The sequence below is a fragment of the Amblyraja radiata genome, chromosome 4, assembly GCF_010909765.2.
Source record: "Amblyraja radiata isolate CabotCenter1 chromosome 4, sAmbRad1.1.pri, whole genome shotgun sequence".
NCBI lineage: Eukaryota > Metazoa > Chordata > Chondrichthyes > Rajiformes > Rajidae > Amblyraja > Amblyraja radiata.
This window is the reverse complement of record NC_045959.1, coordinates 33031357-33055837: the sequence shown is the minus strand read 5'-3', so window position 1 is coordinate 33055837 and position 24481 is coordinate 33031357. Positions and strand designations below refer to the sequence as shown.

The following is a 24481-nucleotide window of genomic DNA, read 5'->3' as shown; positions in this document are numbered from 1 at the left end:
ACTCTCTCTAACTTCTACAGGTGCACAGTCGAGAGCATACTGACCGGTTGCATCATGGCTTGGTTCGGCAATTTGAGCGCCCTGGAGAGGAAAAGACTACAAAAAGTAGTAAACACTGCCCAGTCCATCATCGGCTCTGACCTTCCTTCCATCGAGGGGATTTATCGCAGTCGCTGCCTCAAAAAGGCTGGCAATATCATCAAAGACCCACACCATCCTGGCCACACACTCATCTCCCTGCTACCTTCAGGTAGAAGGTACAGGAGCCTGAAGACTGCAACAACCAGGTTCAGGAATAGCTACTTCCCCACAGCCATCAGGCTATTAAACCTGGCTCGGACAAAACTCTGATTATTAATAACCACTTTCTGTTATTTGCACTTTACCAGTTTATTTATTCATGTGTGTATATATTTATATCATGGTATATGGACACATTTATCTGTTTTGTAGTAAATGCCTACTATTTTCTGTGTGCTTAAGCAAAGCAAGAATTTCATTGTCCTATACAGGGACACATGACAATAAACTCACTTGGACATCGGGAGGGGAATGGGAAGTGCAGGGGAGAGATAAGTCTTTGCCTTCCATCACAGTGAGGAGGAGATGCGCTGTGATGGATGTTTGTGTAAATTGTGTTGTGTCTTGGTTCTTTCTTGTGTGTATGACTGCAGAAACAACATTTTGTTTGAACCTCAATGGGGTTCAAATGACAAATAAATTGTATTGTATTGTATTGTAAAATGACTGCAGTATTGCTCCAAGACCTGAGCAGACTGTACAAAGATTAAACACAGAAGCTGCATTTCAACCTCAATCATCACTTACTGCAACATGCAATGATTCACAAGGATTGCACCATATCAACGTCATCTCAGAAGCATCATCAAATAGCAATGTTTAATAATGCAGTAATAATAAATGTTTTACTGGATTGTGCACTACAATGGAAACAGAATTGATTAGGATGAGCGATGTAGCCAAATCTTTTAATCACTGCTCAGCACTCCTTTGTTTTATAATTGCAGGCTAGTTATTCCAAGCGAGTGCCTAATGCCTGGATCAAGAGAATAGTTTGTGTTCTTTCATATGAAATGCATCTTGACAATCAGTTAAAAATAAGGTTCTATTCAATCCCACTTATTTCAGATGTAAAATCCATCAACAGAGACTAATGCAAGGTCCCTGCTTAAGCAATCTCCAAGAACATTGCCGCAGTTCTTGGAAATTAATTTCTGAGTATCTTATTTGTGAATGTTTGGCTATTTAGATAATTTCAATAAAAGTAACTATGGCAGAGCCAGGGCTATCCCCAACTGCAATATTGCCACTGAGTCAATAGATTGAGGGTTCAAATTATATTTGGGTGACAGTACAACATATAGCCTTGCACTCCAGTGTATTACTGAGGGACTACTACACTCTTGCAGGTTCCACAACCCAGATCAGTCATTAATCTATGGCGCGCCTTGTGTAAAAGTATCCTAACCCACCATCCAAGATAAAGCAAGGGTTTTTTCTTGAAAACAACAGCTCGGAGGTGGATTAAATGGTTATTATTTCAAAGCGATCCTGTTTGACCCTGCTGTATGCATCCTGGTTACTGTATTTACAACAGACACAACTGCTGAGGAATACTTAATGGGCAGTAAAGTGCTGTAGGGTTTCCCAGGATCATGATAGCTGCTATATGAATGCAAGATTTTCCAGCATCACACAAAACAAAACAGGGAAATGGTGGTGATATCTACACGTAATCAAACTCTGCCCTGGGGAACTGGAAAAGAAAATTGGACACAAGGGACTAAAGGAAAACTGCAACTCCCGATTCAGATTTTCCTTTAGGTTCCTTTGCCATCGCCACGCGTACTGAACTTAATTCTCAGAAGCTGAGACACTGCAGATCGCTCCACTCTCTGCCAAACCTCCAATTTTCAAGGCAAAGGCAGTCCCGTTTCAGGTAAACACGTCAGCTTGTATGTAATACTTTAAAATAAAACAGACCCATGACATTGGTACCATTCTGCACTCGGGTGTTGTTGGACTGGTAATCTGGAGAAACAAAGTCTAAATCCAGGAAACACAGGTTTCAGGAAATCACACAACAGTAGTTTGAAAAGTTGAACAGTTCTTAAATAATCAGTAAAAGGGACTATGAAGTCGTCAGAACGTGAAAATGTAATATAGTTCCATAGGAATTTGAATAAGGAATTAAATATTCATCAATATGCAACTCCAGATACAGGGCAAAGCAATTGGCTGTTATCTCCCGAGTACTAATTTTGCATTATTTTGGGATCTACTACTAAAAAGGAAAAAAACTTGTAGTGCTTCATGAAACTAATACATACTAAATTAAGTTCCTTATTCACCGCATATCTGTAGTTTAAAAAAATATATATTTCCAGGCCTTGTAATTTTCCCAATGGACAGAAAATGGCATCATTGTGAGCAGGTCCCAATGGATAAATAAAACGACCCGTATAGGAAAGAACTGCAGATGGTAGACACAAAATAATCTACCAAAGGTAGACACAAAATGCTGGAGTAACTCAGCGGGACAGGCAGCATCTCTGGAGAGAAGGAATGGGTGACGTTTCTGGTCGAGACCCTTCTCTAGTCTTGAGAAGGTTCTCAAGAGATGCTGCCTGTCCCGCTGAGTTACTCCAGCATTTTGTGTCTATCTACATATTTGTCCAGGTCATTTACATATATATGTCACAAACTACAGATGTCCCAGCAATGATCCCCGTGGAACACTCCACTGTCCACCACTATCTTCTGTTTCACGTGGGTCCGATTCCAAACTACCAAGTCACCTTGCATCCCGTGCATCAACCTACCATGAAGGAGACCGAAGGGGAAGAAGATCAAGGAAAATGTAGAATGGATCAATGTTTGCTGAGGGGAAGCTGACAATGAGGCATACAGTCAGTAAGATTTAATCAGGAGGACAGTGAAACTAATCGGAGAACTAGAATTGGGGGGGGGGGGGGGGATGGAGGGAGAGGGAAAGCAAGAGTTACTTGAAGTTAGAGAAGTCAATATTCATACCGCTGGGGTGTAAGCTACCCAAGCAAAATGAGGTGCTGTTCCTCCAATTTGCGCTGGGCCTCACTCTGACAGTGGAGGAGGCCCAGGACAGAAAGGTCAGTGTGGGAATGGGAGGAGGAGTTAAAGTGCTTAGCAACAGGGAGATCATGTACTGAGCGGAGATGTTCAACAAAATGATCGCCAAGCCTGCGCTTGTTCTCGCCGATATATAAGAGTCCACACCTGGAGCAACCTACTCATTTTACATTATTGGATATCAACTTCAGCCTTGCATCAGTCTGCTGCACATTTCCAGTTGATTCCTTAATCCAACGCCTGCCCAATCCTTGAGGTAGGTAAATCCCATGGCACCATTCAAGGAAGATGACCCGACCATTACATAACCAGCAGGACTAAAAGGTAATATCAAGTTAAATCTCAAGACCATCTCATTGATACTGCTGAATATGGTACGTAAAGTTGCCCACATCAAACCCATACATTGTTGGAAGTATTCTTTTCCAGCTTTCTTCCCTGCAGTACAATCAATCTGACCAAATTGAAATCCGTTCCCTCCACAGATGGTTGCCTGACCAGCTGAGTTACTCCAGCATTCTGTGCGATACAGTTGAAACTGCTCAGAAGGTCAGTCTGCTGAAAGGTCATTCACCTAAAAAGTTAACTGTGTTTCTTGCTCATTGATCTTCTGAATACTTCAGTACTAAACACACAGCAGATCAGAAAGCATTTTCTGTTTCATTCCAGATCTCCATCATCTACGGCAGGGGTCGGCAACCTTGTTCTGCATAGGGGCCGGGACACATGTCTGTGAGCAGATGGCGGGCCACATCTATCACGTGTACACATGGATCCCGTCCCGGATGGCAGGCATCAAATCACGTGTTCACAGAAGGTAGACAAAAATGCTGGAGAAACTCAGCGGGTGAGGCAGCCTCATGCAATCCTTGCATGTCTCACCCGCTGAGTTTCTCCAGCATTTTTGTCTACCTTATATTTATCCAACATCTGCAGTTCTTTCTTAAACGTGTTCACAGAAGGTGCGTGGCCGTGCCGGCGGCTTTGAGCAGGATACGGTACAGCCAGATCTCAGCTTCGCGCTCGGCCGCGCTCGCCGCTCCGGATGATTATGGGGGGAAAAACCCGCCTGCGGGTCGGATTATTTCGGGTTATGGGCCGCATTTGGCCCAGGGGCCGTAGGTTGCCGACCCCTGACCTGTGGTATTGGACAAGGAATTCAGAACCATCTATCGGAGTCACTTGCTACAATTGTTGGGCAGTATCCTTTCAAATAGGCACTAGTGACTGTGAAACAGTGAGTGTTGCAAGTTGAAGTTTAAGGCTCTCGGGAGACAAATTCAATGAATCCCGAGCCAGTACCCAAGCGCTGAGCCGTACTGTTGGCTCTAGCCCACCCAGCATCAGCCCTCACATGCTGCCTATCCACATTACCTCAGCAGTTCACTCAATACCAAGCCATGCCTTGCTGAAATCATCATCTCATTGCTGTGGGCGAGGCAAATTACAGCGCGAGTGAAAGAACTGGGGACTGTTTATTTGTGTGTGCTCAAACTCCAGAACCAAGAGCCTTGTCACAAGTTAGCACTCTGCAAGATGGCAGCAGATGAGCTCCCACTAGATCCACAAATTAGTACACAAGTAATAATACTCTAAGAGCAATAAATTGAAATCACATCTCCACAGTACCTTTCATGAGCACAAGGCATCCCAATGTGGTTCACGCAAAACAAAAATCAGATCTTTGAAGTCACTATTATAGAGCAGAGAATCGTGGCAGCTCGTTCAATCAGTTCACAATGTCCCAAAATGGCTAATGCAATAAGTGGCCATATGGGCTAATTTTTTTTTGTGTGTGTGTGGGGAGGGGAGGGGGGGGTGTTCATTAAAAAGATTTTCTTTTTTGTGTTGTTATGGAATCATTTGTGTCCATACAACAAGACATTCAGGATCTTTTTGTCATTTGTTCAAATCTCTGATGTTTAAGTACATCCTCAATATTTTAGACTTCATTGACTACAATATCTACAAACCTGGCTAATACATAACTTCAATCAGGGTTGCGAAACTGATTACCTGGTCATTAACACGTGCTTGTTTGTAGGACCACTGAGCAAATTGGCATAGTTTCTCTTTGAAATGACTACAAAGCACATCAGAGCAGAAGACTTGGAACGTATTGATATTCTGAGAGATATACTGTAGATCTTTCTTTCATTGGACAAATTCTGGAGTGGGACTTGAACCCACAACTCAGGTGAGTATTACTAGCCAAATCTAACACCTTAGCTAAAACAGAGAGTGCTTCATTCCTATACATACTTTTACATATTTTTTTAAATTGCCATTTCACATGTCACACGTGGCTGGGTCTACACTGAAAACAGAGTCATAAAGTACATAAAGGTTATGTTTAAATTAACTGCATGTCTCTTGGAATCTGAACCTAAAATCTGCAAATGATATGCATTCCTTTGTACACTTCACAGTAAAGTTCTCGACATCCGTTTGAAAGCTAACCAAAAGACATTGTGACTTTCAGCTGAGGACTTCATGGCCCTGAACACATCAGAATTGCAGATGCATTTAGCTATAATGGAAAAATTTAGGCTAGACTGCTGTTAGTATGCGTGTGAATGTTACATGCATTACTTAAAATGAATAAATCATAATGCCAAACATATATGGGTTGAGATCTTCTACTAAAATATAAAGTGTACTTAACATTACCTATTATGTAAACAAAACCAAATCAAACAAAATATGAAGACATTAAAACCTCAATACATAGGTTCCAGTGAAACAACAAAGCTAAAAGTTGGGCACTTTGTAACATGCTAACGTTTCATGAATTAATTTTAATTGAGTCAAAGCATCTGAGTGTATTAAAAAAATGTAAGAGCCTACTCTTAAAATCTTAACTTTAGGCAGCAAGAATTCATGCTCCTTGCATTTCATCTGAAAATAGTATAATGTATAGTCAAATGATTTGCAAACTTTCCTTGTCTTCAGTGAGATCACGGAGCAAAACTATAAAGCTAAGCCTGACTGCAGCTTCACCCAATATCCAGGTCAGGGTGCTCCGCAGCAGAATAAGCTACATAAGACAATTCTTGATGGTCACGATGGCTTCACAGTTAAATATTGTATTTTTTGCCATGTTTATCCCCATGAAAGGAAGGAAACCAAATAGTTAACTTTTTTTAATTTGCCCGATGATAAAGTCAGTATTTTTTATTTAAAGTAGAAGACTAAGATCCTCACATACGGATGTTTATTAGAGGGATGTATATAAATATAAGAGGAGTCTCTGGCACCAACTTTTTTTTTTGCTGCAGCTTCCAAATCAAAAAGGAAAGAACCCATGAAGCTAGCCTACCAGCAGTGCAGCATTTTGTATTAACTCCATATAGAACAGGAGTCACAGGTTTGATCCTCAGTCATGACGAGATTACATTAAGGCTTGTTAAGGGCCTGTCTCACTTGGCCGTCATTTGCACGCCATTTACGCGACTTGGTAGCATGTGTGTAGCGCGGGACGGGCGCATGGAGTGGCGTGGAGGAGCGTGGAGTTGCGCGCGGTATCGCTCAGCGCTCCAGGATTTCATTCTGTACGAAATCTTCGCGCGCCACCGGCCTGTCGCATAAATGACGGCCAAGTGGGACACCCTGGCGCAACGTCTCACCTTCAACAGCAGCAGAAGCCAGCAAGCGATCGCCGAGCTCGGCCTGGGGCTCACCGCCGTTGCAGATCCGGATCCTCCCCCACTCCTACTCCCAGAGCGGGGCCAAGAAAAGTGAAGATAGACACAATATGCTGGAGTAACCCACTGAGTTACTCCTGCATTTTGTGCCTATCTTCAAATGACGTCACTTGCTCCAGACGGCTGTGCGGACGCATGATGACGCGCGCGATCATCGCGCGTCAGTCACTACCGACCTGTCGCGTAAATGATGGCCAAGTGGGACAGGCCTTTTAATCAAAGAAGGGAGAGTTATCAGAGAGATCCCCAGCCCTGCTGTGAAGTGCACTGTCTGGATTTTGGGTGAAACTTCAATCAGGCTTAACGCTTCATTCACTGTCTAAGCTTACACGTGAAGAGTGACCACTGATGCAGGCAGGCATATGATCTCAATGGAGCATATTCCAGCATGGATTAGCACCTTCAGAAGTGGTTGAGAGAACAGAACCTGAATGGAAACCAAGAGCAAAGAGCCATGGTATCGGAGTTTAGTTACGTATTCCCTGTCAGAGTTACTATTATCCCCTGCAAATATAAATCACTTAGTGCAGCTCCAGCTGTAGATCATCTTCAGTAACAAGAGGTCTGTTTTCACAGCACAGAAAACATTTAAAAAATAATTGCCAATGGAGGAAAAGCTTAGCAAGGCAAAAGTTAAAGAGCCCAATGCATGTATCACATTTCTGTTCAGTTACATGTTTAATTTAATTCACATGTTTAATCGAGAATGTTTTATTATTAATGTTTAATGTTTTATGTGTCATTTTTAATTGTCACTGTATGTCGTGTTGTCACTTGCGAGCAGAGCACCAAGGCAAATTCCGTGTATGTGAACACACTTGGCCAATAATCTTATTCATTCATTCATTCAGTTTTAGTTTAGTTTAGTCACGTGTACCGAAGTACAGTGAAAAACTTTTGTTGCATGCTAACCAGTCAGCGGAAAGGCAATACATGATCACAATCAATCCATTTACAGTGTATAGGTAGATACATGATAAGGGAATAACGTTTAGTGCAAGCTGAAGCTAGTAAAGTCCAATCAAGGATAGTCCGAGGGTCACCAATGAGGAAGATAGTAGCTCAGCACTGCTCCAATTCCCAATAAGATTGCGTGTTCAAGCAATAATCAAACTTAGCTGACCCACATTAGAGATATCCTACAGATAATCATTCAATCAACTGATATCTAGTTCCAAGTTATGGTTATGGACATGGTTTTGTAATATGTTGACATTATGCGTTCACTGCTGGTAATGCCACATTTATTGTTCATCCTTTTTCGTTATGATGGGCATCGACTTGAACCAAACGCACTGGTGATAATCTCAAAGTAGTATAATGTAGTGACTGGTGACATTGACCTCACACGATTAAGGACCCACTATGTACATTCAAGTCAGGATGGGTCATCAATTGGAATGGGTGCTGGAGATAATTCCAATGCATCACTACTGGTTTGGTGGCAGAGTTCACCACCCTGGGAGTTGCTGTTGAATTAATTTCAGTGATTTAGTTTCGTTTCGTTTTTAGGTTAGTTCAGTATGGAGATACAGCCCGAAAAAAACAGGCCGTCAGCCCACCAAGTCCATACCAACCAGTGATCCCTGCACATTAACACTATCCTACACACACCAGGGGAAATGTTTACATTTATACCAAGCCAATTAACCTACAAACCTGTTCATCTTTGGAGTGTGGGAGGAAACACAAGGTCTCAGAGAAAACCCTAACAGATTACTCTGGCCTGGAGAATACCAATCTTTTTCAGCCTTCTTACAGCTGCAACATGTAAATGAGTATTGTTACATTTTTGACTTGCATCTTGGGGAATTGAAGGATCAGGAAATGAGAGTCATCAGAATAAATGTCTACCATAAGGTTAAGCTACTGATCTGCTAACATTTCAGTTGGTAATTGATCAGATTGCCATTGGCGGCAGTGCGATGGAAGGTAGAGAGCAAATACAAGAGACTTTACGCTGAAGATAATAATTACCTAATATTAATGTGGCATAAATGTCATCACTCAGCCTAACCATGGGCACATTGTAACATATGATGTTGCATCATTCTGTGTGACTGAACTGAAAAGTTTAGAACTATCAGAGATAATTTACACAATATACAATGTATTGCTGAAGATCGTCTAGTCAAGGATCTTGTAGCAAGGAATGAGGCGATGATAATTAGCCTCTGACCATGGCCATCTTGTCCATTTACTAAGGACGATACTCAGCCAAATGGTCCCTTTGTGCTGAAGGCAAGTACTGTCATTTCTCCTCAGGCATTCAAGGCTTTATTGAGGGCAGGATGCAAAAAAAAAAAAAAAATGCTTGCCAAAGTGACAATGAATACACTTCATGAAGCAATTTGGATCCAAGTCCCTGGCGAAGTGGTAAGATGCAACGTAAATACAAGTTCTTCATTTACGACAACATTCAAATATGTGGCAGGCTGTGCACTCATCGTCTGTTCTTCCAAATAGCATTGGGCCAAATATTAGCCCACAATCTAAAACTGAAGTGCTATTATAATAATGAATTAAATAAAATTATAAAATATTAAACCAATGTGGTGATTCCTAAAATGATTTGGTTCCATTACGGGATCAGAGAAAGAGGAAGGCCAATCTTTGACATTTTTTATAACTCTTTATAAATTAGAAATAGGAAGAACATCAGCTAGTCTAGTAGGAGGAGTGTTGCTATGAAAGTTCAGTGTTTCAAAAGTTGTTTTTAATCTTTTCTTCCCGATTTTACAACATTGGTCAAAACTACGAAATAGGCCTGCAGGCAAACACGAGAACGTGATGAAGCAGAATTAGTAATTGTTGGTCTAATCACTTTTCCACCATAGCTACTACAACCATACATGTCTTATCCTGTTGATCTCAAAATATGTCCCTTAATTAGAATGTAATTTCAACAGCGATTCAGCCAAATAATACGATAATTTTTAAAAATCAGCCCAAAGTTTGCTATTACTTTCAGGAATCTCTGCAATACTTTGATCGATGCAAGAAACGCTTAGTTGAGGATACATCTTTCAAGTCTCTTATTATCTCCCAAATGTTCCCGTACATTACAGGCAAACAATAGTTTCATTGGATGACCCACGTCGTGGCCAAGCCAAAATAAAGCATTCGGAAGCATGGAACAACCAACAATTTCCCTGACCAACACCAAAGGCCGCTGCAAATTCACTGAAGCTATAAAGAAACATTTGCCAGCCCAGATGAAACAATTTTAAATAAACATGTCATTATTGGAAAGGGCTATTGTACTAAATCATATCTCACCATCCCTATGCTTGTCACATCAGAGAATTTTAACTAACTCTGCTGGAACCAACGATACTTTTCATGCAGTAAGGTTAAAAAACGACTTCATATTATCCACATTATTTCTACCTATTACATCTATTTCTACAGTATCAGTGGGCAACACCAAATAAGATTCATGATACAGATGTTAACACTGCCAAGCCAATGATGAAAAATCAAATCACATAATACCTGCGTGAAACAAACAAGATTCAAATCGCACATTATGTTTAATATTTCTCTTTGGTAACAGCAGTAATGCATGATTTAATCTGGAAAACAAGAGTAAACCATTTGGCAGCATAATTACTGCAGTCAACATATTTACATGAACAAAACTGATTATAGCCATATCTTTGAGCCATAACTATTACTGGCTAAAATATACTGAAAACCACACTATAGAAATGTTATTTGCCCAGAAACAATCAAGTTGTAGACCATGTGCAATAAATGTGCAGGCACATAAACATAATCAGGCAGAAAAGGAAGAGATTAAAGGAGAGGTGATCATATTCGATTTCATCATAAATGAAAATTAGCATTTTCGGAATAACAGCAGTGCAGTGGAAAATCTACTTATGGCACAGTATTCTCTTATAGCTTATCACCTAATAGCTTACATCATGCATTTCATTATGTTGAGCAAGATGCCAATTTCATAAAAAGGTTTTCTTCACAAATTAAATATCCTCTATAACCCTTATATATTTCAATCATAAACTCCAGCAGGGCATAAGGAACAACATTCCCACCAAGGTGAGTGATTTCCTCCCTTACTAGCAATGGGGTATAATTAATTATACATTTCAGGAAAAGTCCCACTCTTCCCTCCTTCAGCTTTCAAAATCTTAGATCCATCTGCTCTTTCGCATGAGAGTTTCTCCAAATTGCTGTTACATGTTATATATAACTATTTGTGTTTGTCAGATTACAAAAATTAGAGAATAATCACGAACGCAATTACTGGCTTACCCTTCTAGCTGCAATCAAAGCATGTCGAGCTGTAGCCATTAGCGCCAAAATAGCGATAAGTATTGCCACGCCAACTACCAGTTATTCCATCACCTTTCACAAAACACCCACTTTGCAAAAAATAACTTACTTTTTCTTTGTTTCTCAATGAGCCACAGGTGATATTTCCTCTTGACCCAAAGAATATTTCAAGAGCAGGCACAGCAAATGCGAGCCAAACCTCGTCAATGACTGGATGGTCCATCATACACCTTCCCCGTTTTACCTCAACAACCAGCCAGCATCCAGATTCAGTCCTCACTACCCCTACCTATGCCGAAATCTGCATCCCCGACCTTTCTTACATTTGGGTACACTGACTGGTATCTACAGGGAGAGTGAGAGGGAATAACTGACTTCCTTTGGTGGAAATAGTCATTTTAGAAAACATTTTCACGCGAACAGTCTCAAGTGTGTGAAGGTAACAAGCAACAGGTGAGGAATAACTGAAGCCGTGCTTACCCGCAGCAGAGTCTGCGACTCCTCCCTCGCCTTGTTCAGCTCGCTGTTTGTGGGGTATTGGGGAGTGGGGGCACGGGACTTGTCCCGCTCGCCTCCTCCCGGTAGCTGCTGCTGCAACCCGCCTGGGAAGCCCTTGGCGTCGGCGGGCTGCATCCCATACACGGGAAGGCTCCCGTCTGCTTCCTCGGCCACCCTGCGGCTGCTCTTGTGACCCTCCAGGCTGCTGCTGCTGCTGCTGCTGTTGTTGTTGTTGTTGGTGGTGGTGGTGGTGGGGCCGGGCTGGCCTGGGTATGGGCTCCCCTTAGGCAGCTCCCCCTGCTTCCTGGTGTCTTCCTTGCTGCTCACAAGCCAACCCCGCCCCTCCTTGTCCTCGGGCGATGCCGCTGCCACCGCTGCTGCTGTAGCCGCTGCCAGAGGCATGGGTTGACTGCTGCCACTGCTGTCTGACGGGGTGGGTGTGCGGTGCCGAGCCTCCTGCTCGCCATTACCCGGGTTGTGGTTGCTGGTGCCGGGGTTTGGCGACAACTCCCCGTCGCTGGGGCTCCCACTGCTCGCCGGCTCCTGGGCCCCACAATGAGCTGTGTTGAAGTGGTCCAGTAAAGCTTGCGTGTCGGGAGCGCTCCACTTGCACTGACGGCACTTGTAGAGGTTATGAGCTCTCCTAAGACACAACAAAAGATTATTTACTATTATTTACTAAACAACGCAAACATCTGGTTAAAACAAGGGCGTCGAATTCAAAGCACAATTTCCTGCCCGGTTTAACAAAATATATTGTGATTTATTACAAAATTTGCATCAACTGTGCATCTAGACACAAAAATGCTGGGGCAACTCAGCGGGTCAGGCAGCATCTGTGGAAGGAATGCGTGAGCCACGTTTTGAGTCAGGTTCCTTCTTCTGCCAATCCAACAGGTAATGTCAGACATTGGAACAACTATTTCAATTATTTAAGATGAAGATAGACACAAAATGCTGGCGTAACTCAACCGGTCAGGAAACATCTCTGGAGAAATGGGCGACGTTTCAGATAGAGACCCCTTCAGACAATTTTTTATCCTTATTATCCTTCCAAAGTATTTATTCTTCCAATGCTAATAATCAGTCCTCACCCTGGCTAGTCCTGAATCCGCCACCTTCAACAGTACAGAACCAGCAACTTACGGAGTCTTGACACCGCGCTGACACGTATTCACAGCATCCCAAGCAATCGCAATGAGCTGCAGCTATCTACAATAATCTGATGACAGATACACTGTGGACCATCACAAAACAAGGCAGCTTACATCCTGTGCTTTGTTATTGAATGAGAAAACAGATGCTTAAACTCTCCGTAGATAGACAAAAAGCTGGAGAAACTCTGCGGGACACGCAGCTTAGAAGGAATGGGTGATGTTTCGGGTTGAGACCCTTCTTCAGACTGATGTCAGGGGAGAGAGACATACATAGATAAGGAAGTGTCAGGTGTGAAACCAGGACAAAGGGGATGGAGTTCAAGGAAAATGTAGAATAGATCATTGTTAGCTGGGAGAAGCTAACAACAAAGTAAACAGAGATAAAATGTAGTCAGTGACAGTCAGGCTGGTCTGAGAACTGGGAAGGGGAGAGATGGAGAGAGAGGGAAAACCAGGGTTACTTGAAGTTAGAGAAGTGAATGTTCATACCATGGGGTGTAAGTTGCCAGTAAAACTCTCCAGGTTTTGTTACCTGTTCTGGAAATTATTCCCTCCCCACCCTCTCTGTCCCACATTTGAGGTTCAACCAACAAAGCAAATGACCAGGTGATGGGTGGAATTATAGCTTCTGCTCCTTTACCTATAGTGCCGGAAAATCTCTTCCTCCACCTGTGTGACAAAGTTGCATTTGGTGCAACAATGCTCTTCAGTTTCCTCGCCAGTCAATTGTCCGTCGCCTCCGTGTTGGCCATCCTCGACCTTGGCCGGGCCGTGTAAGGCCTCGTAATGCTGCAGGAGCACATCAACATCCTGGACAGTGAAAGAGCACTGGTCGCACTGGTGTTTCACCCGACCACTGCCCCCTGCCCCCTGGGGTGAGTGCAAGAGCAACAGGGTGCAGTGTGAGCAGTTTGTTTTCCTGCAAGCGAAGGGGTAGGTGATTTCTCCGAGGTGTTTCTCCGGGCCGCACAGCCCGCCAGGGCAGTACTGGCAGTGCTTAATGGTACACTTGTGAACATTGTGGATGTAATGGTAATGGCGCAGCAGGGGCCCAACTGTGATCACGTCTGGCCCATGGCTGGTGGAGTACCTGAACTTGCACAGCTGACAGTTGTAGCTGGTGACCACGTTCTCCTCTGTGGACTTGGTGCCGTCCTTCTTTTTGGATGAAGTCGCGCCTTTCTCTGCTTTCACCGGGAACTCGGCGTCCGATTTATTGGCCGCTTGAAGCTTGCGCTCTTTTAGAAAGTCGCTCTGATTGAGGGCCGCCACTGGTTTGCTCATTTTGTCCGGGAATTCTCTGTTAAAGTAGCTGTTGCGCTGGTGTTCCTGGTGCTGCTTATTGTAATGATCCATGAGCTTTAGAGTGTCCGAGGACTCGCAGCTGAAACTGCAGAACCTGCACCAGAAGTAACAGGTGGAGTCCACCCCGTTCTGCTTGGAGGTGTCCATGGACTTGATGGGAACAGAGTAGCCGATGGGAGTGTCATCAGCCGCCTTGATGGTGGACTTGTCTTGCCATTTCCCTGCATCTTCAGGGTCGGACGTGCGAAGTAAATGGCGCTCTGTGGCGGGGCTGCCTTTGCTGGCGTTTTTCTCAGATTTATTGGCGTCCTTTCCGGACTCCGGGGCGGAAGGCACATTCTTCATCTTATTGGGATGTGCTGCCACGAAGTGCTGCTCCAATTCACTCGACGAGCTGCCCATGTAGGTGAAGTTGCAGAACTTGCATCGGAAATACTTGGTGTTGCCTTGGCAGTCGGGGGTTTTGCGCCCTATGCCAATGAACATTCCTCCCAGAGTAACCTGGAAAGGAAACAAAACACAAGACAAATGAAATTTCCATTCCCAGCTTGCAGGCAAAGCAATAACATGACGCCTCGCCATAAAGTAACTTTTTTTCTATTGTGCTTTAAAGGTTATTGCATGGTGTCAAGACAGTTTGGAATGTCAAATCACCACCACCGTGAAGGTTTGTTGGTTGAGATTTTTTCTAAACCCACTCATTATTTGTGCCTGTTGGTATGGTATTTTGATATATCAAAATACACATCCATTACTTTGTTTTCTTATTGCAAAATTGGTTTGGAATTGGTGAAACACGGTTATACTTTAACAGTCTGGCTAGGAAGTAGGCAGCAAAACGGCAGTAAACAGCCTCTTTGTTTTACTCCAAGTATCTTCACTTTTATTACATTAACCCTCTCAACGCCATTCAGGGTAGCAGTTAGCAAACAGCATGAGGAGTCAAAGTCATTAGTATAAAAGGTTAAGTATTGTTTTTTCTAAAGGGAAATATTAAAGGTGTTTTCTGCACCGTCAGACTTTTTTATTATGTCTGGAGCCATTAACTACACAGTCACGGCGTACAGACCTTCGATTTTACAAGGACTTCGAATCCTCTGTGAATACCTTAATTAAGAACTTGTAACTGCAGTCTGACTAGTGCAGAAGCAACTTCACCAATGGTCTCTAGATTCAGGCACTCAGAGGGTCATAAGAGATCTAATCTGCCAATGACAGCAAGGAAGGACCGTCTTATTTCATGGGCAAATATATATCTATATCTATATATATATATATATATATATATATCTATATCTGTCTATCCATATTTCTTATATTGTTACCCATTTCACTGTTTCTAATTATTCCGGTTTGGTGGTGATTGCTTCTTTTTTTGTTGTGGACTTCCATGCAAGTTTCCATGTTAAGGGTGAAGCATCCTTTATTTTCAGCAGAATTTGGATTTCACCCACTATCTGAAATGTGGCCTACAGGAGTGAAATCTACCCGAGAGCGGAGATACTCCTGATTTTACACTGAGGATAAAGCAGGCGGCCTTACCGGCAAACGCTTGGCTTTTCCAAAGATAGCCACAAAATGCTGGAGTAACTCAGCGGGGCAGGCAGCATCTCTCAGAGAGAAGGAATGGTTGACGTTTTGGGTCAAGACCCTTCTTCTGACATGATGTCAGGAGAGAGGCAGATACACAGATCAGTAAGTGGCACCCATTCATTCTCTCCAGAGATGCTGCCTACCCCGCTCAGTTACTCTTAACATTTTGTGTTTATCTTCAGTTTAAACCAGCATCTACAGTTCCTTCCTACGTTTGTTACTTTTCCATGCAAATTTAAGAAAATAACTTAAAAACAATTCTAAAATGGATTGAAAGATTACCGAGACTAAATAGCTCAATTGGGATGGAAATGATCCCAGGCTGATACTGGAGGCAAGGGAAGAGATTGCTGGGTTAAGATTTGGCTAAAAATCCGGCTGAGATTTTTAAATATTCACCTGAAACTAGCAAGGTAGCAGATGACTGGAAAAGAGCAAACATGCACCCCCTTCTCCCCTTTCAAGAAAGGTTAGCAGAGACAAGCCTGTTAACTATAGACCTGTGAGCCTAACATCAGTGGTAGGGAAGATACTGGAAAAAGGCTTAAGGCAGGGACTATTTGGAGAGCCAACATATCTGACCAATTTGATTACATTATTTGAAAAGGTAACAAGATGTACTGATGAGAGCAGGGCAATAGGTGTGATTTATGTGCACACGAGTACGGCCTTCGATAAGCTCCCACATGGGAAACTGATTGAAAAGATAAAGGCTGGTAAAATCCAGGGCGATTTAGCAAACTGGATCCAAAATTGAGTTGGCAATAGGAGGCAGGCTGATGCTAGACGGTTGTTTTTGCAGTTGAATGTGTGTGCCCAGAGAGATAGGTGCTGGGACCCTCGCTTTTTATAATACATATGAATGACTTAGATATGGAAAACACTGAGGAAGTGTGTAGATGGTACAAAGACTGGCAGAGCTATTTTCAATGTAGAAGGTAGTCTTAGGTTGCTGCGAGGTTTTGCTTATTTGGTGAAATAGACTGAAAAATGGAAAATGGAGTTAAATCCAGACATGTGTGAGGTGGTGCATGTTGAGAGCACCGATGAGGCTAGGAGATACACAAGAATGTCAGGTTCTTCAGGGGTATTGTGTACTGAGAAGGTGCTTGGAGTACAAGTTTGTGTGTCATTGAAGGTGGAAACATAGGTATATTACATGGGTCGGATGACATATGGGATGCTGGCCTTCACTAGTCAGGACATTGAATACAGAAGAATAGAGGTTATGGTCCAACTAATAAATCCTTGGTCAGAGTTCAGCTGGAGTACAGTGTACAGTTCTGATCACCATGCTATAGGAAGGGTGTAATAGTATTGGGGAGGGTGCAGAAATGACTCGCAGAGATGTGGCCTGGATGAAGCAGTTCAGTTTTGAGAAGAGATTGTTATTCCTGGAGTGGAGATTAATAAGACCTGGAGTTTAGCAAGTGCGATAACTGAGGTATATAAAATTGTGAGGGGCAAAGATAAGTTAGATCGGAGGAAACTTCTCCCCATATCAGAGGTAGTTAGGCCGTAGATTTAGGGTGAAAGGAAAGCAGGGCTCACAGTCTTAGAATAAAGGGGAGGCCATTTAAGACTGAGGTGAGAAAAAAACGTTTTCACCCAGAGAGTTGTAAATTTGTGGAATTCCCTGCCACAGAGGGCAGTGGAGGCCAAATCACTGGATAGATTTAAGAGAGAGTTAGATAGAGCTCTAGGGGCTAGTGGAATCAAGGGATATGGGGAGAAGGCAAGCACAGGTTATTAATCGGGGATGATCAGCCATGATCACAATGAATGGCGGTGCTGGCTCGAAGGGCCGAATGGCCTCCTCCTGCACCTATTTTCTATGTTTCTATGGTTCTAATTTAGAGACGATAAGAGGGGAGTTCTCTTCACCGAGAAAGATCTAGGTACCTGGACTGTGCTGCCTGAGAAAATACTTGAAACTCAGTCACTGATAGTGTTTTAGAAGTGTTTAGATAAGCATTTGAATTGCCTGGGCATATAAGGCTATGGACTAAGAGCTGTGAGGTTGGATTAATATGAAAGGGTGCCCACCGGTCCGCATGGATGAGGCGGGCTGAATGGTCAGTTTCCATGCAGTATGACTCTTTGATAATGACTTAAAACAAAAAAATATAATTCTCTCAAAGAAATAATGGTTGGTAACAAAGGAACCCCTTGTTAATCTTTCAATATTGTGAGTACAACTCAACGACTGCAGTGATCGCCGGTTCCCATATGTGGCCATGTAATGAAATATAGGTGGCAACCTGCTACCAAGAAATGAATTGGATAAAAGACACCAAAGCTTCGGATAAAAGAAAAAAAAACACAGCAAAAAACAAGCGTTCCCTCTTAAGTGATGAAAGCACACCTGAAATTATGATGCTGCAAGGTTAAGGTAGTTATTTTCATATAAAAATTCCTTTGCAATTGTAAATCCTGAAATGAACTTTCTAAAGCAACTACAGACAAATTGATTTTGAAAATGGATTAATTAAGCAGAGAGTTTTTCATTAACAGTAATGGATTCAAATTATGTTTATGCCGTCTAATCTCTTCAACAACGACCTCCCTGTAACTAAGTTGCAAACTGAATAGTCAGTCAACGATTGGCAGCCATGAAATAGAAACAGTTTTAAATGAAGATGTGTAGGAGGGAACTGCAGATGCTGGTTTCAACTGAAGATAGACACAAAATGCTGGAGTAATTCAGCGGAACAGGCAGCATCTCTGGAGAGAAGGAATGGATGACGTTTTGGGTCGTGACCCTTCGTCAGACAAGATGATCAGAATAGATAGCAATTAGCAAACAATTCAAGTAATCATCTAAGGCATGAGCCATTGGAGTAATGTGAATATTGTTACATTTCCACAGTTTGATTCATATCTTGAGGGGAATCACAGGCTGCAGTAGGATCACTTCTAACCAGTTCCTTACATTTTTCCTCATTGTGCCCCAAGTTGCTATTTAAATGCTATTTAATTTACAAACTGGGTTACTCTCTGCATTATATTTCTACCCCTGTATTACAGAAGGCCTCCTTAAAGTTTTATTATGACCCATAATCTGGGTATCAAACTAAATTTTGGATGCAATGGAGCAGATACCTACGTGTATATCATAGGTCCCATTCAATAAGGCGGGTCGTTGAGCATTCAGATCCTGTAACATCCCAGTTAGCAAGCCGGTATTGCGGCTCAGTTTCTGAAAGTCTTTGGATTGTGAGAACTGCACCATGTTATGTAATGCCAGGATTTTGGTGTCCAGATCTGCATCTTGGCGGGTACGGTTGTGCAGGCCGAGGTGATACTTGCGGAAATGCTTGATCAAATCGGTCGGGTCGTTTCCATAATAGCCATAACCACAAATGTTGCACTTGAAGTCTTGCAGTTCAGGAGTCAGGGGCGCCGCGTCTGGGTTGTCAGTCAACTGTTGTGCCTTTGATTCATCAATTGCAACGGCCCCATCTGAAAGCACCTGAGAGGTTTCTGAAGGCATGGCGCCCGGGGTTGAAGTGTGATGGTCAGGTGGGTCAGGCTGCAGCAGCTCGTCCTTCTCACGGCCACTTTTGGGTGACGCTTGAGCTGCATGGTTTAATTCCGAGGGGTTCTCAGACACATCGCAGCTCCTGCCATCCCCGTCATCTGGTTCTGATCTGCTCGGAGACTTGCATCCCTCGCAGAATCCGCTAGCAGCCTGGGATGAGAGCGCAGACATATTTCTGTCTGTCACCTCATCTTGCGGGAAGGATGGAACATTTCCTCCCTTCTTGTGGCTTTTATAATTGAAGCCATTCCCTTCGCCCAGTGCGGGGCTTTTCAAGTCGCTTTTGATGCCGGCTCCGTCTGCGACACGCAGACAATGTTCCTCCTTGCTGACAGACTCTAGTGCATCTTGCTGGCTGTTATGTTCCTGCATGGGGTCCGGGGGTCCCGAGCGTACAAGAGTCTTCTGAATGACGGCACTCTCTGCCCCAGGGAGCTGGCAATCTTCACCTTCCTCTTGGCTCACAAGATTTCTCAATGGTGGATTCTTTTTCCGGACCATATCTGTGCAAAAGAAGATGGGGGGGGGGGGGGGGGGGGAGAAAAAAAATGTCAGCATCTCTTTTTAACATGCTGGAACTTTTCAGTCTGAAAAGTTTGTCAGTTCTACCGCTAAACATTCAACGGTATGAGTGAGGGCCGGTCTCTCAGAACCGAGCTGACGTGTCTCGATCTCTGAAACATAGTTCGGCTGCAATTTCATCCTAATCGTTTTATTTTTAAATGTTATTAAACACTTTCTTGATATATATATTTTAGTGGTGTGTTTATGGACATTCCCGCCCCAGCTTACGCAGATGAACCCATTGTCAGGTGTAGGGAAATGACTAATCACTTCAGTAAAACTCACTGCGTCTTTCAACCCGCAACACACACCCGGATCCTTTCCTCCTCACCTTTTGAATAGTCATCACTGTACTGCATTTAATTCACCGTGTATAGATGCGTGCGGGTCTCAATACAATTTCGATAGATTATGTGTACATTATGAAGTGGATTAAATATAATTGTCATGGCGTTGAATGTTCAGTTAGTTTGTAAGTTAATCGTGGCAACGGGCCTGAGAGGGATGGCATTGGAACTTGAATTAAATAAAACAAAAGTGTTAAGTAACCGTTACAATAGCAACGTCTGCGAGTACGCTTTTCGCATAAGAATACTTTGCAACAGTTCAAACGAGATCTCCAAAACTAAATAAAAATTACCTTTTTGTCAAAAGATCAACTAAAACGCTGCGGACGAGTGATAGATAGGTGGGGATTTTGTTTTTGTACAGACACATTAGTTAGTCACAGTGCTCGTAGGATAATAAGGGCACGTTCTTTGTTCTCCTTCAAGTTCGAGAAAAACTTTAAGCCTGTTACTTGTTAACTTCACATGACGGCATTTTGTTTGTTTCAAATGAATTAATAAAACCGACAGGATAATTTATACATGAGATTTACTGTAAGGCGGCCTTTAAATCCATTTCCCCTCAACGGCTGCCTGCCTGCCTGTTCAATGGCAATAACGATGATCACGAAGTTACCGAGTACCAGACTATTTTAATAAATCAGTGAAACGGGCAGAATACAATTCGCCGCTCTAAAAAAAAAGGGACATTGTATAATTCCTCATTCTAAATGACTGCTCAAAAATAATCATCACATTGAAATAAAATCAGAGTTGGCTTGGCCTACCTTTTTGGAAAGTGACCTGACGTTGCTTTCGAAGTTGTGCCCTTCCTGTCGTGTACTATTTTTTGCTGTAAATTCCTAGCACTGATGATTTTGTGAACGTTGAGGGACGTTTATCAACACAGGGTGAAAAAAAAGTCGTCAGCAACAATAAGCAGCCAACGATTATTCTATATTACGTGTCCTGACAATAAGCCAGAAACTGTAAATAAAATGGGTAACTCGGTAAAAGCACTGCCTTGGAAGAGCGTCACAGACCATCTGCTTCAATAAGTTTTATTAGATGAGCTGAGACTACCACAGTACAAAAAAAAACTTTCTTCGGATTTCAAAAGGCGAGTCCCTGTGAGCATGCTTTGTTGTTTAACAAGTATTTCAAATAATTATAATAATCTTTCGAATATTTCCACCACACTTTTGCTCCATTTCTAATCCCAGAATTTATATATTCCACAACTTTCGACCCTCTCTGTGTGTCGGTGCTAATAAAACTCTCCAGATGGCCTCAATTCGAGCGAATATTCGCTTTAATGGTGTGTATAGCCAAGCACCGATGTTGTAGACTAAAAATCAACAGGTTTGTACGACAGCCAGACTATTTGTGGAAATTTACAGCATTTCGAGTCAAAACAACCAACTTTCCCCCTTTTACATCAATGCTACAATCACCAACAAGCATCTTTAACTTCCCCCACTATTTGCTCACGTTATGATCTCCCTGTACAGTCTGAATTGGCTGTCACTGCATTCCTTTCCAGTTTGAAGCATACAACCATGTCTACTTATATTCATTCAAACTTAAATGCTCATTGCTGCCTTGGCCTTGTGAACAAGCCTTTACTTTATCCAAAATTGTTTCTAGTCTGGACACCGCTGTTGTAACCAGGCATATGGGCACAGAGTAATTAACCTGACTGGACTCCAGTTAAGTGCGAACAAACGATCCCCCCTCCTATGATGCAGGGTCGTTATTAACACAGACATACACGTACTCATGTGCCCTATTAAAAAAGAGCCTGTGGGAGCTTATTGCGACTTTTGGGGAGAAATTCGGTCAACTGAACACGAGTCGTACAACATAGGCGGAAGATATTACAAGGCAAAAACAATTGTGACTACATCTATTTCTAGCAGCTGCAAACTTTTCTCAGAACCCTCCTTGCACCAGGTAACGATCAGTTTTCAGATTTTTTTTTCTTCTATTCCGCCCCCCCCCCCCCCCTCCCCTCCACCTCTCCCGCCCATCACCCACAACTACCGAGAAAATATTAGTCCAAGTATTTTAACATTTCAGTCCCTTCGTTTATATTATTGCAAAAACTGGGAGTTGCTGAAGTTTTCAGATCTCAGTATAAATCAATACAAGTTTGTTGTTCATTCCATACACGCAAGATTGGCCCGGCGATGCCTGCATTCATAATCTGATCAAGCACTGTATAAACTCGCCATTAATCATAACATCACATTACAAAATGTTCTTTATAACAATTATCATTGCTAGTTAACCCATCTATCTATCTATCTCCATAGCTAAAAGCACCCCCACATCAGAGGTATAATGCGCTCAATTCACAATGAGCAATTTGCTATTGGGGTTTATATTTTCTCTGATCATCGGTGAAACCTCAGTGAGAAGTGATCATCGTCTGAGAGACAAGAATCGTTAATCTACACGTGTTAGGAACTCGACCGAACAACAGCTTTCCGCAACATTTCCTGTGATAAGGACACAAAGACTTGCATAGAGATCAAAACTTCAATGGGCTTATAGTTCCTGTCAATGCAAACGTGACACTCACTTTAAACTGGTATTCTGAACAGTCCGGGCCCATTCAAGTGATGAACATTTCTGCAAGCCAGTTCCCCAAAGTTCCCTTTACACATGTAAACTTTAAACCGACGCCGGTTCCGCCACTACTAAAGAGTGGAGTGAAGCACTTGTAAGCCTCTACACGTTAACCATTTCGCATCAGTAGTAAACGCTCCGAGGAGTGAACTTCACCGCATTATCTCCGCTGATTAGATGCATCTTGTATACTTTTTGTACCTCTTATGTAACAAAGCTTCTTTGGAGTGCCTTCGATAAATGATTACATCATTAGGCACAATAGATGGTCTCATTAAATAACTTCAGTAACTCCCGGCAAAGTTCAGACTACTTCCCCGTAAGACGACAACGGTGCAAATCTCGTGTTAAACGGGATTCTAAAGCTCAGAGAGAGAGAAAATAACTCCTGGTGGTTGGTTTGGGGGGGGGGGGGGGGGATAAACGATCACAATATCACGATTGCCACTCTATCGTGATGTGGGAAAGGAGAGCCGAGAAACAATTGTCTGTAAATCCAGGGGACTGGGGGTGGGGTGGAAGAGGACAATTTTATGTGCCCACACCTAGGGCAAGTCAAAACAAAAGTGAGATGTGTCAAAGTTGCATTGAGATGAAACGAGCCAGCAATCACAAGGAGCTTTTAACAGATCTCGCCGGTCACATCCAGCCGGATCAGCAGGAAACATTTTAATGGCATTTTTATCCCACACGTCCTGAACTGACTGCCATAATAAGTCATGTTTAACTGGGGCCACATTTTACGGAGTGCGTATAAGAAAACGCAAACGGCTCATTCTGCCCCTGTCAAGCGGTGCAATTACTTATGTCTGCACTTTCAAAGCTGGACTTGGCTTTATATCAGGAGCGAGAGAGAGAGAAAAAAAAACTACCAAGTCCTCGTCTGGAGAAGTTCAACCACCGGAGGAGAGCGTCTGGCCACAGACGACAATGAACTCAGCGTACACACAACTTCAGATAAAGTTTACTCCAACCATGTTACTCCCGGGTCCTGCCAGATGGGCCGCAAAGGACTTTTCACTGTCGAAAAGACTGAAGCAGAGTCGAAGAGGGAAGCGAGTTTTCTGACCGCGAGGAAAATAAAATGTAATTAAATGTACCTATATCTGCAACTATGTGTGTGTACACGCCGCTTAGACTGGCGAAATGAACGCGAAATAGTCCACCCAGACGCATTTAACCGGGGTTATCTCGGCCACGTCACTCAGAAACTTTCTTGGCGCTGCAGATACGTTTGGGTCTAGATATTTCAACCGAACATCCCTCACTGAAAAGACACCAATAACGCCATCCATTTCCCCGCTGCCACTTTCCCGCTAAGTAGCCAGCACGGCAACAACAAAAATTAAAGGCGAAAAGCCCAAACGTACTTGAAATCATCCTTTCCTCTGGTAAACTTGACCCTAAAGGCTACTGGAGGCTCCTGTCACGTACGAGGAACCATTTCTCATGCCTGTTCAAGTGACCTCCCGACCCAACAAATACGGGAAATGAGAATGCATGTGAAATCTGAGAAGTCTGCTGGGTTTCTTTGAAGGAGAGAGAGAGAGAAAAAAGGCAAGAGATCTGTTGACTGTACACAGCTGAAAGCATTATCCTAACAAATCAACATAAATATCTTAAACCAGCGAGCGAGTGTTGCCCACACACATACACGTAAACAGAGCCCGTTTAAAGAGATTCCGAAAAATCGGGTGGAGATCTTTGTTCTTTAAATCTCGGGGCTGGTTTTCG

General features: G+C 42.9%; 1 protein-coding gene across 6 annotated transcripts in view; it reads right to left on the bottom strand.

Annotated features, from left to right (window-relative positions):
• Positions 1 to 24481, bottom strand: part of trps1 (transcriptional repressor GATA binding 1) — a 259067-nt gene that overhangs the window by 234060 nt on the left and 526 nt on the right. For 2 of the 6 annotated variants that reach the window (XM_033019220.1, XM_033019217.1), the window contains exons 2-4: positions 18792 to 19729; positions 13428 to 14593; positions 11613 to 12273 (exon numbers count right to left, since the gene is read on the bottom strand). In XM_033019220.1, the coding sequence (XP_032875111.1) occupies positions 11613 to 12273; positions 13428 to 14593; positions 18792 to 19727 (2763 nt within the window). In that variant the 5' untranslated portion in view covers positions 19728 to 19729. The other 4 variants (XM_033019219.1, XM_033019216.1, XM_033019221.1 and 1 more) reach the window with 4 other exon arrangements.